The sequence below is a fragment of the Bombyx mandarina genome, chromosome 25 (genome assembly GCF_030267445.1).
Source record: "Bombyx mandarina strain Sakado chromosome 25, ASM3026744v2".
NCBI lineage: Eukaryota > Metazoa > Arthropoda > Insecta > Lepidoptera > Bombycidae > Bombyx > Bombyx mandarina.
The window spans coordinates 1261817-1277442 of NC_143231.1; the positions used below are offsets into that span (position 1 = coordinate 1261817).

Here is a 15626-nt window from a genome sequence, read left to right on the forward strand (position 1 = left end):
CAATTTTTCGTTAACAGCAAGATACCTATCTATTAGGAAACAAGTGTGTCACGATAATCATGAATCAACACAAGATATTTCGTTTCATTTTACCCTACCATATAATAAAGCTTGTTTGGATTATTTTATTTGCCTATAAAAACCGCTTTTTGTCGTTAGCCGCGGTCAATTCTCATATTTTAATAGCTTTCCTCCTCGTATACATAGCATAAGGCAGTAATGCGGTGCATTACTTTTAATTTATTTATAAAATTTATTACCAAAAGCTCATAATGGGAATATCGATCCGTTCACAAATTGTACAAAAGCTTTCCTTTGCTTACTTTATGGGGAAAAAATAGGGAATTCGTATGTTATTAAATTTCACAGGCTCTATCAGTTGATCGACATTCACATGATGACTGTTCCGTGGTAATTTAAAGTATTAATACTCGCCAGTTTCCATATTTTAATGACTTAAAGAAATAACATTTAACGTAGATAGCAACATACAGATATGTTGACGACTTTTAGATTTTTCTAAGTAAAAATATTTACCACGGAACTGGAAAAATCTAGAACGAAACTGCTAAAATTGTCAGTCGTGACCTACCACACGATTTGTTAAAAAATCCAGACTAAAAATATTGTTTTTTTTTTTCCATCATGTTTCACTGTTACATAATACTTATTTTAGAATTGCTCCAGACTTACGAACTGACACAGACACGGCACAGAGGCATACTCGATCATAAGAGTTTTGATATACGATATTTTTAATCTGTACTTTCTTAATCTTTTGGTAACACAGAAGGCTGTTACAACGGTATAATCTTTAAGACGAAAAATATACCTAAAAATCTTTCAATAACATTGTAAAATACATTTTGTGTTCGTATACATTGGTTACAATTGTGCTATAGTATAGTACATAAAGGCAAAACGTGAAAAATCAATGGTATTTTCCACATATAATATTATTTTTTTACATATACAATAAATATATAAAATTCAAAGATATGTATTTTATGTGTGGGAAACTAATAAAAACTGTGTCATAAGAAATGTGGATAATAAATTGACATTCCTCTAGAAGTACGATTTGAGCTTGACAATTTATTAATAAATGATTAGATAAAGATGCAACACTCTGGAGACATGAACGTTTATACTATACGACGAGACGTGCTCATCAAAACGGAACGAAGTCGTCAGTCGGGACTGACGATCGATTGACCTGCAAACTTAGCCGCCTTGATGGGCACGTCTCGCCGCTCGTCACGAACATGGTTTTCGAAAGAAATCATAATTAGTTACACGATTTGTTTACAAAACAGAAAACGCGTCGTACACCTTCCCGCCGACATTAATCCGATTGCTTCAAGTGATAATTACAACTTACAACTAATCAATTATTTATTTATATTTACGTAATAACAATACACATTTAGCTATAAATATTTATAAGATAACTATGAAACCACATTATTGTTACAGACGTCGACTCCTCGCAGTTCCCGCGATGGTGAAACCTCCCGAGGTGTGCCGCACCAATCAGCGTCCATGTCACTTCAAGTTTACATTTACAAAGATGTTTTTTTTTTTCTCTCGTTAATTTTTAATATTACAGTTGACTTTTATCTTAATTTAGGAGATCGTATACTGTTTCAAATATTACAAAATGTTTCGCGTTTACGTTATCCTTTATTTATTTATTTATTTACATATTTTAGCATAGTTCTCCTGTAAGTGTGGCGTGTCGCCGTCGCGTTGTTGCCGCGTCGGTGTTGCGACGGTGTCGCGCAGGTGTCGCGCTGGTGTCGCGCGCGGCCTCTCTGTATCGTGTGCTGGATGCTCACGACCCTCGTCACCACCGGGAGTCGGAGGGTGTGACTTGTATTCATATCTGTAAATGAATGGTGATGATGAAACAAAATGTTTATTATTCGAAAGAAGAAACTTCACGGTCTTTGATTATACCGTTCTAAAGATTTATTGCCCGAACTGATTCCCTCCAGTAAAAGTTAACTCAGATTTTCATGCAGTTGGAACAGCGCCCTTAGCGGCAAACCTAGGCAAACGCGCCAACTCCATGCCAACTCCAACAATTTGAGTTAACTTTTACGCTATCGAAAACGTAAAAAACTCTCAGGCTGATAGAGGCTCATAGAAGATATCCACTATCAGTTTTTGGACTACCCCGTGGTCGGTGGTACTTGATGCAATATTATCTGCCAGAGACAAACAAAAAAAATATATGATAAAACACACTCACATGTACAAAGATGCTCGGTGCATTAGAGGTGGTGTCCGTAATACTCGGCCGGGTAGTGCGCGTAGCCCTGGTGGAAGGCGGGGTCTGTGGGCGGCCTGTGCATCATCTGCTGCCCGTCCATCATGTAGCCCATGGTCGCCTCGGGGCTGTACGCGCCGCTGGGGCCGGCGTGCGGGAACACTGACGGGTAGAACACTGTATTGTTAATTAAAACGATTTTATTAACTGCAATTTGCAGCCCAACTCAATTCATAGGAGCTCACAGAACTATCAGCTACTAGAGGTCCCGCAGTAGTCGAAATTCGACTATAATTAATTGGAATTGTAAGTTTGTACACTATTATGATTGTATTTTATACTTCTATAATCACAAATTTCACCAAGACTACACTATAAAAAATATTAACAAAGACAAACAATATTTAATGTATTCTCAATTTGACAACAGACGTCAAGAACAAAAGTTTGACAATAAATAGTATGCATGCGTGTGTGCGTCAAATACATGGTATGTAGTGTGTGTAATGTTTTCTTTATTGATTTAATGTATCTTTTAAGTATTATTTAAAAAAAAAATTTGCATTGTGCACTTCTTCTCTGTATTCTCTATTAGTGTGGAAAATTTCATACTCATCCGTCCGCGCAATTTTCGTAAAAAGGGATACAAAGTTTTTGCTTCACGTATTAATATATAGATATTCACTACTAGCGGCCGGCTCCGGCTCCGCTCGGGTCTTTAACAAAAATTTCAACGATATTTGACGTTGTTTTATTTTTTTCAATAAAAGAACACTTATTGCGGCATAACTATAATAGTTAGACATATGCTGTCGCGACACTTTTTGTAAATAATAATGTGTTCTACAAAGTCGTAGTACATTATTTTATTCTATCATCAATAGTTTTCGCAGGGCACGCGATGTAAAGAATATTTTAGGTATTTTTTTACACCTTGGGTTACATTATTGGAGATTTAGTAAGGATCCCTAATTTTTTTCAAAAAAAGGTTACAGCCTATGTCACTCGGGAATAGTGTAGCTTCCAAACAGTGAAAGAATTTTTCAAATCGGTTCAGTAGTTTCGGAGCCTATTCAATACAAACAAACAAACAAATCTTTCCTCTTTATAATATTAGTATAGATATTCAGCTTTCAATATTCTATTAGAACGAATCCCACTATGGTAATTGGTTACCACTCTGAAATTTGATGTCAACTTTATTGTATTAAGACTGTTTTATTATATTTCTTCACGCATTCATTCTATATCTGTGGGTTAAATCGTGGAAAATACCTCAATTATTATAATTAACCGAGGCAATTCTAGGAACAATATAAGTCTACAATACTTTATAAATAGTTACATAATTGATAATCCAAATATCGGAGACTAAGAAAATTTTACAGGATCTTTTAGCGTATTACAACAGTTTTAAACTGACCAAATCTGACTGAATCAATGATACAATGTTCAATACCTAAACATCATTTTGGCAGCTGGCACTACCAATAAAATTCCAATACGGTGTTGCCATAATCGTAAACAGGCTAAAGCCTAAAAAAGAGTTTCGAAGCATTAACTTTGTAACCAGTGTTTGTCCCATAGCTCTCAGGGCGCAATGGCGCGTGCTACTATAAAGACCCCATGAGGAAAGCGGAAATCGGCGTCTATAATGGACGAACACCATTACTTTACGATTGATAATCCATGGGAAATATTGCGTTCGGAAGCCATAACAGTTTTGTGGTGAAATTGTTGGATTTTCTTTGCTTTTCCGATTTGTCCTATTGTGGCCTCTTTGAATAGTTTGCATATATTTTTATTTGATTTATCAGTTACATTGATTTTCAATATTTACGTTTTGAAAGTTGTGTTTTATTACATTTAGTGCTTAATGTATAACTTATGCTTTTGTTGCTGTAACATAATAATCTTGTTTATATCTTCCTTCAAATATGAGGTTCAATTGTTGTTTGTTTATTGTGTTTTTAAGTGACTCTTACGATGGACATATAGGATTATTTTACTGAGATATACATAAATGAAAATAGACTAGTACAGAGAAACCTAAAGTGCCCTTGGTCAGATACCAATACTTCTAAATAAACGCCCACTTGTAACGTGTTTTCATAAATGCTACCTATGATATAGGGAGAACATCGTTTAACGTTTTTTATTGCTTCGTTGGGTAGACGAGCTCATGGCCCACCTGGTATTAAGTGGTTATCGGAGCTCATAGACATCTACAACCACCACCCACCTTGAGATTTGAGTTCTAAGTCTCAGTTTTTACAGTACGACTGCCCCACCCTTTAAACCGAAACGCATTACTGCTTCACGGCAGAAATAAGCAGGGTCGTGGTACCTACCCGAGCGGACTCACAAGACTTCCTGCCACCAGTAACTAAAATATATAGATATTTATTGTTCTGATGCAATACAGTCTCAATAGTGTGAATTTGACGACACGACAATGGGTGGAGACAATCGCGTTGTGACTGTAAGTAACATAAAAACACAGAATATTAATGAACTACCCTCATTTCTATTAATATCACATTCTACTATTGACTTTGATATAATTAAACATAATAATACTACGGTTTAATCTTGCATTTATAATTCGAATACTTTGCTTACTTTAATTATATAGACTAGAGGTCCCGCAGTAGTCGAAATTCGACTATAATTAATTGGAATTGTAAGTTTGTACACTATTATGATTGTATTTTATACTTCTATAAGCACAAATTTCGCCAAGGCAAAATATTAACAAAGACAAATAATATTTAATCTATTCTCAATTTGACAACAGACGTCAAGAACAAAAGTTTGACAATAATTAATATGCATGCGTGTGTGCGTCAAATACACGGTATGTAGTGTGAGTAATGTTTTCTTTCTTGATTTAATGTGTCTTATATGCATTATTTTTAACAAATATTAGCGTTGTGCACTTCTTCTCTATATTCTCTATAAGTGTGGAAAATTTCATACTCCTCCGTCCGCGCAATTTTCGTAAAAAGGGATACAAAGTTTTTGCTTCACGTATTAATATATAGATGTACTAGCCGTACTCGCGCGCTTCGCTGAGCATTTAAAATTTACATTATTATTTATTGTCAGTATTATTAGGGAATCCAACATAAATATTAGCCTATCCATTAAGTACATGTATTTTCTACATGGATACCAAGTTTCAAGTCAATCGGATGCACGGTTCAGTAGTTATAACGGAACATCCGTAAAAACCGCTGTAGATTTATACATAGTCAGGTCATAAATTCTGTCACATGTTTAATGTAAAATAATTGAAACAAGTTTATTCATTATGTAACCATTCATATACCAAAATGAACTTAATAAAACATGGATTCTTATGACACTAAAGTTTATTCAAAATGACCTCCGTGAATTTGAATACAGGCCTTCAATCTGCGCGGCCAGTCGTCTATCGCAGCCCGAACGAGGTCCATGTCAATATCGGCGGCTGCCTTAATCAAGGATGTCTTGAGTGACTCCAAATTGGGATGAGGCTTTGAGCACGCCTTTTCCTCCAAGTGTTGCCATATCTTGTAATCTAACGGATTCAAATCTGGACTGGAGGAGGGCCAGTCTTCGTGCCGGATGAAGTCGATTTCACGCGCCGCCAGCCAGTCTTGTGTGCTCTTCGCTCTATGAACTGGCGCCGAATCTTGTTGGAATACCCAGTGCCTGTTATTGAACATGGTATGAGAAACAGGTACTACAAGGTTCGTCAGGACTGTATTTTGATACACAACTGCATTCGTTTTTACCCCTTTCTCACAAAAAAGTACCTCTGTTAAGCCCCAATAAGAAACTCCCAACCATACCATGAGCGAGGATGGAAAATTACCTCGTTGGACACGCGGAATACGGTTGCTCGCTTCTTCATTACTGTGTGCGTACACCTTATCATTTTTTTTGTTGTAGCTCTCTTCTACGGTAAAAATTTTTTCATCCGAAAAAAGAATTTCCCGATATTTTTTTCCCGCGTACCGCTTCAACAAAGCGCGGCATCTCTTCAGTCTCAGGTCCATTAGACGAGCATTCAAACGATGTCCTGTTTTTCTTCGATATGCCCGAAGCCCTCTTCTTCATTTAACACCCTTTTCACCGTGGTTCTGCTTAACCCCATCTGAAGGGCCAACAGTTTCTGCTTACGTTTGGGATTTCTTTGAATTCGCGCCTTCACAGCTTTTATTACTGCTGGAATCCTAACAGACCGAGGGCGACCACTTCTTGACCTGTCATCTACACTAGAGTCTTCATTGTATCGTTTGATGGTACGATAAACGAATCTTTTGGTTATATTCAAAATTTTCAGTATGTTAAAAATTTGAATTGGCGCGTAACCGCAACGATGCAACGCAATAACTGCAACACGGTCTTGTTTAAGCGTCCATTCCATATTTAAAAATGAGTAAAATTCTAAATGTATACTATTTTTATTTTCATGAACAATTCGAAATTCGGGTTCAATAAACTTTTTTGTGGCCAGCATTCTAAAAGAAAAGTTTTTACTGTGTGACAATACTTATGACCTGACTAGGTATATTAGTATAGATGTACATATCTACGACACGCCAAAATCGAAGAGAATGAGTTTGAAACGTTTTAATTCAAACTCATTCTCTTCGAAATGTTTGGCACAAAGTTTAAAAACTAAAGAAGTCATAAAGACGTTGTTTATGATTTAAAAAAAAAAAACAACAACATTGTATTGAGTTCTTTGATTTTGCGTTGAACTAAATTCATTTTTTAATATCCGACATTCTTATAATACATTTCGTGATATTACTAAAATTTATTGATGCAATATACCTACAATGTGTCGGAGATTTTTAAAATGTACCTAAGTATCATTTCGTTGTACGAAATTAATTCGAGTTGCGTTTTGTTATTTTTTTGTTGTTTTCTACGCGAATAATTTGAAATCGATTTAATAATTGGTTGAGGGATTTGCTCGTTCCATTATTTCTGTTGGTAACGAACTTCTCGAGCCGCTCGGACGTACGAGACACCCTATTTTTTTGCAATCTCGATGATGTTGCAGTGTGTATTGAGGCGTGTCTCCTACCAGGGCAGCAGGAAGCAATAACGGGCTCCCCGGGGGCCGAACCACCAGGGCACTATGATTTGTGAGAGCCGTCTTAATACTGATGTCTCAATTTTGAAAGAAAACATATATTTTTTATAGCTACTTTAATTTTTAGAGCTCTATGTAGGGACACAGTTTAGTAGCGTATGCGGTTTTGTACATCGCTTGCATTGGTCAATCGTACATAGCCCACCCGACACGCCACACCTGTGACAATATACGGAGTAAAATTGGAACTAACTTGTTTTATTAATAAAGGGCAGTTAACACCCTTTACATTGCATTAGCAACCGCACACTCTAAGTCTCCAACGCGATGATAAGAGGTTAAAGGAACATATTTTTATTCGTAATATCTGTTGCTGTTTACATTCCGCACAACATCATTCACGAGCAAGCAGAAGACTTATTTATTCAAAAATATAAATTTAACTTTCACCATGTACATATGCACGTGAAGCAAAATATAATCTAAATCTGACCGGAACGGTCGCCGTCCAAGTTCGGCCGGCGACGGAAAATGGGAAGCCCGGCACCACGATACATGGAAAATTGTTTTGGCAATAGAGTAAAGATGGCCGTCGCGTTTCCGCGGTCAACGCAGCGGTGCGGAATCGTTGTTTGTCAACTGCTTTCGTATTCTTTACGTTGCTTGAGTTTTTTTTTGTTTTTGTATATTAATGCAGGCGTTCGAAACAGTTTTGTGGATTTAGAAATTCTAGAAAACAAACTTTTGAAGTGAAAACTTCTTTAGAATCGTTGTGATTTCAAACCGGATGCAACGGAAAAAACGACAGGTAAGAGACACAAATACAAAAATGTGTAGGATGAAGCCAGCAAAGAATGAGATAGAAATATACATACTATTTAATACAGCGCCATCTGTGAGATTTTTTAATACTAACGTGTGTATGAAAGCTCTTGTAGTGAATTTTAATTTAGGATTATACGTGAAATTAAAATATCAATTCACAGAGGGCGCTACCTTACAATTATTTACTAATGACAAAATTTTACATATACTTAAGACGTTTAGGATAATTGTATTTTAATTTTGGAAGGTTTCACTTCTACCACGTGTGAATTGCACACATTTTGTTTTTTTTTTTGTATATGCATGCAGGCGTTTGAAAAAGTTTTGTGACTTTAGAAATTTTAGAAAACAATTTTTTTTTTTTATGAATTTCATGACAATCTTCCTCCTATCTGGAGTTAATTTGGGTGCATATTCGTTTATATCTTGCTTAGTGTTAATATCTCATGAATGAGATTCTTTCAGATAAAGATTTTTAACTCGATTAGTTTGATAACTAATGCAGATTTTTTGTTGTTGTCTTCTTCTTCAACCGTGTCCACCCAATGCTGAGTGTAGATCTCCTCGAATGCACACCATTGTTGTTGTAATTTGTGTGAATTGCTGTTCGTTAGTCTCGCTAAAACTCGAGAACGAGTGGACCGATTTGGCTAATTTTGGTCTTGAATTTTGTTTTTCCTTTGATATGTCCCCCGTCGGACGGATTCCTTTTGTTTTTTGTAAGTTTATTTTATACAAAAGTTTAGGTCTTTTAATTATCGATTGAGGCACTACGAAGTCTGCCGGGTCAGCTAGTTTGTCATAAATGTACCCACTGAATGAGATAAGATTTTAGAAACAAACGTTTGAAACTGGCTCTCAAAATATCACGACAATGATCCACGAAATCGTTAATGATACGAATTATTTCTTTTTTAAATATTTGATGAACGCAATCACACGGCGCATAAACAACCGTGTCACCGTTAAAAGCGGCTCATTAATAACCGCGTATAAGCGTCGCCGGCACGTGACCACTAAAAGTATTAGCGTAAGTGTTATTTTGCCAAAATTCACTTGCGTTACTCAGTGTGGCATCCGTCCAAACGAGATTCCGCGCTTAAAATAAATCGCATTTCAAAAATATTGTAGGTATATATATAAAAAAAGCGTATTTTCTTTCGCCGATTGCTTCGTCCCGCAACACTATGAATTAAAATAATAGTCGTTTATTTAAAATTAATAATACAGTTATAACGTTTTGTTGCGACAAGAAGCTAATGTGATAACATCGATCTTTTGTTCCGCGAACAATTCTTGTCCTCAATTCATTTATAACGGAACTAATTTTTTTTTGTGAAAATCTAATAATATTTTGAAATAAAAAAGTCTAGAAAATATGACTTGAACAAAATTTTCTCAGGACTGGCGCCACCTCTAAAGCAATTTACAACAAAATCACACAAACGGTATAATTTTGATGATGTTCTATCATGTTTTTTGTTGGCCTTTAACTTTAGGATATTCCTTGAATTTGGTACTACTTTAGAGGTTAGTTTCTTCGTAATGATTATCCATAATAGTTTTTACAATGAGCTCTACCTTAGGTCTCTCCATCAAGCCTGTGCAAAGTACGAAGCCATCCCTCCTGGAAGTCGAGTAATGACACTCGTTCGCTATTTATGTACCCGCTCTATCATTGGCCAAGTAGATGACGATTGGTCAGTCTGGATTTTTTGTTCCCGCAGCCGGTGGAGGGGTATTAACACTTCACCGGGAGTGGCCGGTGCGTCAGTAGTCCGACACGGCCAGCCATAACGCGGCCACGCCACCGGCTAATGAATTTATTATAAGGGCATAAATTGCCCTCTGATGCGACGCCATTATCGAGCCAGACTGTAAATTACGTATCGTTCGAACGCTCCGACGTCGTTTATGGAGCTTTCCGCGCGGATTAAATTCAGTTCTCTGCGTCATCGGCGAAATTAAAACGGTTCTATTTTTTTTTTTTCGCTCTCTCGACGAGAAATCTAATCCCGGATAGGAAAGGGAGAAACATCCACACATCTAGATAAAGGCTCCGGAGAGCGGCGATAGCCGGCGGAGGGGCGAGTGATGGATCGCTCGGGACGGGTCAACGAATTCGGACATTATTCTTTTTTACCCTTCTTGCGTTCCCGGTTCGCAAGAGTAAGCCCTTTTTCTGTGACGTCCTTTTTTTCCCCGCGCTCGGAATTTTTGTCGGCTCCGTACGTACGAGGGAGTGGACGGAGCGTTTTATGGACCGCGCTACAATTACAAAGTAAAAATAGAATTGGTCGTTTGTAATTCTATTCCATATTGTCGACGGGACGGGAAAAAAGTTGGAGCGCAGCGGGCTTTTTGTTGTGGACAACAGTAGGAGCAGACTCTAACAAGCCGGCTTGCTTGTTCTGATTAATGTATGAGGAAACGTTGCATTACTAACTGTCGCGAGAGCACTCATAATTGCTATAGACAGGCCATCTGTTGATAAAGATACGGGGCAGTATGTAGCGTTAATTTCGCCCACCTTGGGCCGTGAAGTGGAAGTCTCATCTGCACTATCTTAATGGTGTTCGCCTTTCAACTAGCGCTTAACATTGTTTGCTATCTTGAAGCCGTAGTTTGCAATATAGTATTTTATATGTTTTTTGGGGGTAGTACACACACTTTCAACAACTTTTACGGTTTAATTTTTCATTTTTATTGTCATTGTGATATTGTTTCTGACGTTTATAATACTTGACAGTTTACAGATAGATCACACTAATATGATGACCATATAAAAGGCGGTATTAAATCGTAAAAAATATTTTAATAATGTCTGGTACTTGCAAACACCGATAAAAAGTACTATGATTGAATACCGGTGTTATGGCACGATATTTAACCCTGGCAGTGATTTTTAAACAAGTCTGAGGGAGCCCGATACCCAGCCCAGACCGGACCATGGCATCATCTTATAGTTATGTATTAAAAGTTTAAAAAAAAACGATACACCGGTTAATATTCTAAACAGAAACAATACCCATCTCTACAAAGTCATCGAATTACGAAGATCGTCTAAACCGACATTCACTTAACTCGAACCCTAAGCAAATTTCCAGCTGAACCTTCCATATTTGATGGCGGCACTTGGCAGGCCGGCCGCGTATACTGGTCAGCTAAAAGCCGGCGATCCTCCGGGGAGTTGCAGTCTGCATACTGTATGAAGTCTTGTGGTCAGAAAACTCAATTTTGGACTTCAAAGTTCACGTCGCGAGCGGCGGACGTGGGTACAAGGCGTTATTGCACTTTGCGGACTATTGATTGAACGTTTTAGAGAAACGGGGCACGTATCCCTGGTTTAGGCTCTGTCCCGGTAAAATCAACTTTACTTACTAGGTTGAGTTCGTGTGGGAGACGGAGGCGCTCGGAATCTCCGAGTTGTGCCGATCTAATTTTAACTATAGTAATAACTATATTTATCTTGTTATTTTCACTCCTTTTTTTGTTATTGTGGGTTGGATTTTTTTCAATCTTAATTCTTCTTTTTTTTTTACGCCTTAGTAACTAGAATTGAGATGGCTGTGCGTGTTTTTAATAATGATGAAATCCAACATGAATTCTTAATAAATAAGTCCGATTTTAAAATTAGTGTTTCGAATTATCGACATTCCACTATAATTTTTAAAGCTTTAAAGCGCTAAGGACCAAACTTTTTTTAAGTATTTACATTTTCTGTATTTGTTTTGTTATCGACATTATTACGTAAGCAGACTCGATTAGTTTGCTTACTGTTACGTAATGTTTTTTTGTTCATTATAACAAAGCTTACAAACCATACATTCTTAAGAGAAAAGAAAAAAGAAAATCAGTTTGCAATTGGAATTAAATTATCATTTAACTGCTCACACTTTGTTTATTTATTAAATACACTCGTAAATTGACCGGCAAGATGTTTTATAAGGATTCGTGTGCACTGCACCATGCTTACATTCAAAAGTGAAGCTAACGTTCCGGTGGGATCGAATATGCCTGTCCTGCTGATGAGTGGTGCCTCTCTGGGCATATGTGACTCACTCCCCCACCCAACTATTACTCATTGAATTCTTCAAAACACAGCTTCGAAGCGAACGATTGAAATAAGCCTTTCATTAAGAAATATACAGCGTATTCACATCGATCGTTGGTGGACGTTTTCGATTATAATTACAAAACGGATTCGGAAAAAATGCGTAGGTACCTATGTGTGTAGTATTTTTTTTAATTTATAACCACCTATTTTTTTTTTGGTTAAAGTATTTTTTATTTTTATTTAACCGAAAATTAGGTGAACATAATTTTGTTAATTGTAAACGAAGTACATCTCTATTGACTTAATAAATTTAGAGGACTTTATTCTAAGCGATATTTAGATATGATAATGTCACTCTACTTTCCGTCTGTAATAAGCTATTCCTTCATTATTTTTTTCAGTTTTCGCCAGACATTGATAGACGCCAACTGAGTGAGCAGTCGATGCAATTAAACATATTGTAAACTTTGAGCACTAGTGAACCCAATATATGCGTTTCCAGTGTATACCCAAAATCTCTCATTGGTGCAGCGAATATTATTATTTTTTATGTTGTCCTCGGTATTCGGGAAACGTAAAGTAATTAATAATTCTTTTACGATTCGAAACCTGTACAGTTTGCTTAGTCAGTGACGACATGGCTATCGTAAAATGATAATAATAAATGCAATATTAAGCCGTAAATGTTATTTTATGTAGGTGCTATAATAATGTCCTCTTTACTGCCATTAGCGATCTTTTTACAGGAAAAAGAAAAATGTTACCTGCTCTATTTGACTGGTCGATCATTGGTTGCACTATCCTACGTCTCGCGTTTATGAACCTGTAACAAAGAAACATAATTAGAATTATCATATATCAGTAATCATTATAAAATATACCTAGAATTTAAGGTAACTTTCCAAAAAGAAAAGCAGCCATTATAGAATACGTTTTTTTTTAATTTTTTGGCATGTGGAACCGCGATCGATAGTAGTTGTGAAAAAGGTATTTAAAACAATGGTCTAATTAATATTACTACTGGTCCCTCAGTAGTCGAAATTCGACCATAATTAATTCAAATTACAAGTTTGAACATTATTATGGTTCTATTGTCAAAGGCCATTAAATTACTGTAATCACAGATTTCGCCGAGACTACACTGTAAACAAATAATAATAAAGACAAACTATATTAATCTATTCTGAAACAAAAGAGTATATATGCGTGTGTCTGTCAAATATATGGTAGTGTGTAATGTTTTATTGATTTAATGTATTTTTTGTGGTTAATTGAAAAAAAAAATTGCATTTTGAAATCCTTATCTCTATAAGTGTGGGAAATTTCATACTCCTCCGTCCGCGCAATTTTCCTAAGAAAGGGTACAAAGTTTTTGCTTCACGTATTAAATATATAGATACAAAATGCAATTGATTTATAAAAGCGTTACCAGGCTATTATAACCCGGCAACGAGTAACGATCGTGTATATGACTTCGTAATTTCGCAACAATTATCCGGGCAATATGTTTCGCGTCCTCTGAATAAGTAATCTCCTCGGCCGGCTCCCGTCCTGGTACCGATGCATTTCCAAAATTAACTGTCAACGTGAATTATGTACGAACTGACAGACAACACGCCCGATTGCTTTGTTATTTGATTAGTTTTTTTTTGTTTATCTCGATATATATAATAAATAGTGAGCAGTGAAACTTTTTTAGAAAAAAACTCAAAGCGATGTGAATTATCTATGTATGATCAAACAATAAAATTATATTGAAATATATATCTTTTACTGCATGAGTTCTTTTTGTTTTAAATTTCTTAGGTAGGTACTATGATGGTTATAATAGACAGTACTTATATTAAAAATGAAAGATATCATAAGCTACCATATCATACCCTGGCAACACGGGCATCGCTGGAAATCCATTGCCATATTCAGTTAAAAGAAGAAGAAATATTTTAGAAATATACCGAAAGTAGTTTAGGACTTTAACAATAGCCGTTTTACACAAAATATATAAATATATGTAAGTGTATATCAGTGTATAAAAGTAAGTATATATAGGCTTAGCCTCACGAAGCATAAATGTCAATACAAAGTAAGCTCATTCGCGTTAAGATATTGATGAACAATCAATCGCTTCAGATTTCACGCGTAACTTTTTTTTTTAATTTTATTGCTTGGGTTGATGGACGAGCTCACAGCCCTGAAGTATTAAGAAATGTTTTTTAAGCATTGCATTTTAGCATCCATCAAAAAGACGCTTCCCTCTTGACCGTGACGCCGGTTTATTATTTATAGCATGTACCTTTTATTTACTATTCATTGATTTATTCCATAACAATATCTGAATTATACTTAATTATTAATATTTATGCGCAGCCATCTTGTCTATTTTTGGCGCGAAACAATTACGCGCCTAAGATAGATACAATACAATGATATTTCGTCCTCATATCAACGTTGGAACGTCTATGGGCACAAGGAACCACTTACAACCAGACAGGCCGTAGGCTCGTCTACCCTTCTGTGCAATATCTAAGTAGATTAATACACAAAATCTTTCCAAGGCGGACAAAGGAAATATTAAATATGCAAAGCTTGTAATTAAATAATTTTAATATATCCCTGAAAGGTTGTCTTGAAACCTCATAATTGATGCAGAAACATCAAAATGGCGTTTGGATCCGGTAAAATTAATACAGTAAGCGATTTAACAGATACTACCCCTCTTAAAGCGTCGTAAAATTTGGTCGTTTTTATCCCGGGGCACGGTCCCCGAGGAGGCAGGCCTGGAGGGTTGTTGCCAGTTCATCAAAACTCATTCTTGCCTTTATGTTCGCCTGGTAGCGACGTCTTGAAATGATTCTTTTCGCATTATAGTTATTCTCGTGTTTATGAGCTCTTGGTACTCTGATCTGATTCGTATCGGGTTCATTTTGTGATATTTTTAAGTTTCTTTACGTAAATCGAACGAAATAGATAAATTGCTCTTTTAAAAAAAAAAAATTTGTATTACAATAATTTTTTGTCTTGAATTCGTGACGCTATCAATAAGCGTTTTTTGTCAATACTTTGCGGCATTTATATCAAGTACCACAGACCTAGATGCTTTTAACTGATTTCTACGGAGATATGGCACGGAACTACATTGGTGGATGTGAACCGTTAGGCACAGTCAAGTATACTGCATTCAGTTAGAAAGAAACCAAACTTATTTGCTAATATTTTATTTTTTATTAATTAGATGGGTGGACGAGCTAAAAGCCCACCTGGTTACTGGAGCCCATAGACATTTACAACGTAAATGCGCCACCCACCTTGAGATATAAGTTCTAAGGTCTCATTATAGTTACAACCGCTGTCCCACCCTTCAAACCGAAACGCGTTACTGC

General features: G+C 36.3%; 1 protein-coding gene across 1 annotated transcript in view; it reads right to left on the bottom strand.

The window, feature by feature from the left end:
• Positions 1–1573: 1573 nt before the first annotated feature.
• hth (Meis homeobox homothorax) overlaps positions 1574–15626 on the bottom strand; it is a 347668-nt gene continuing 333615 nt past the window's right edge. The window contains 3 exon segments of the mRNA XM_089738552.1: positions 1574–1885; positions 2255–2449; positions 13011–13069. Of these exon segments, the coding sequence (XP_089594678.1) occupies positions 2277–2449; positions 13011–13069 (232 nt within the window). The 3' untranslated portion in view covers positions 1574–1885; positions 2255–2276.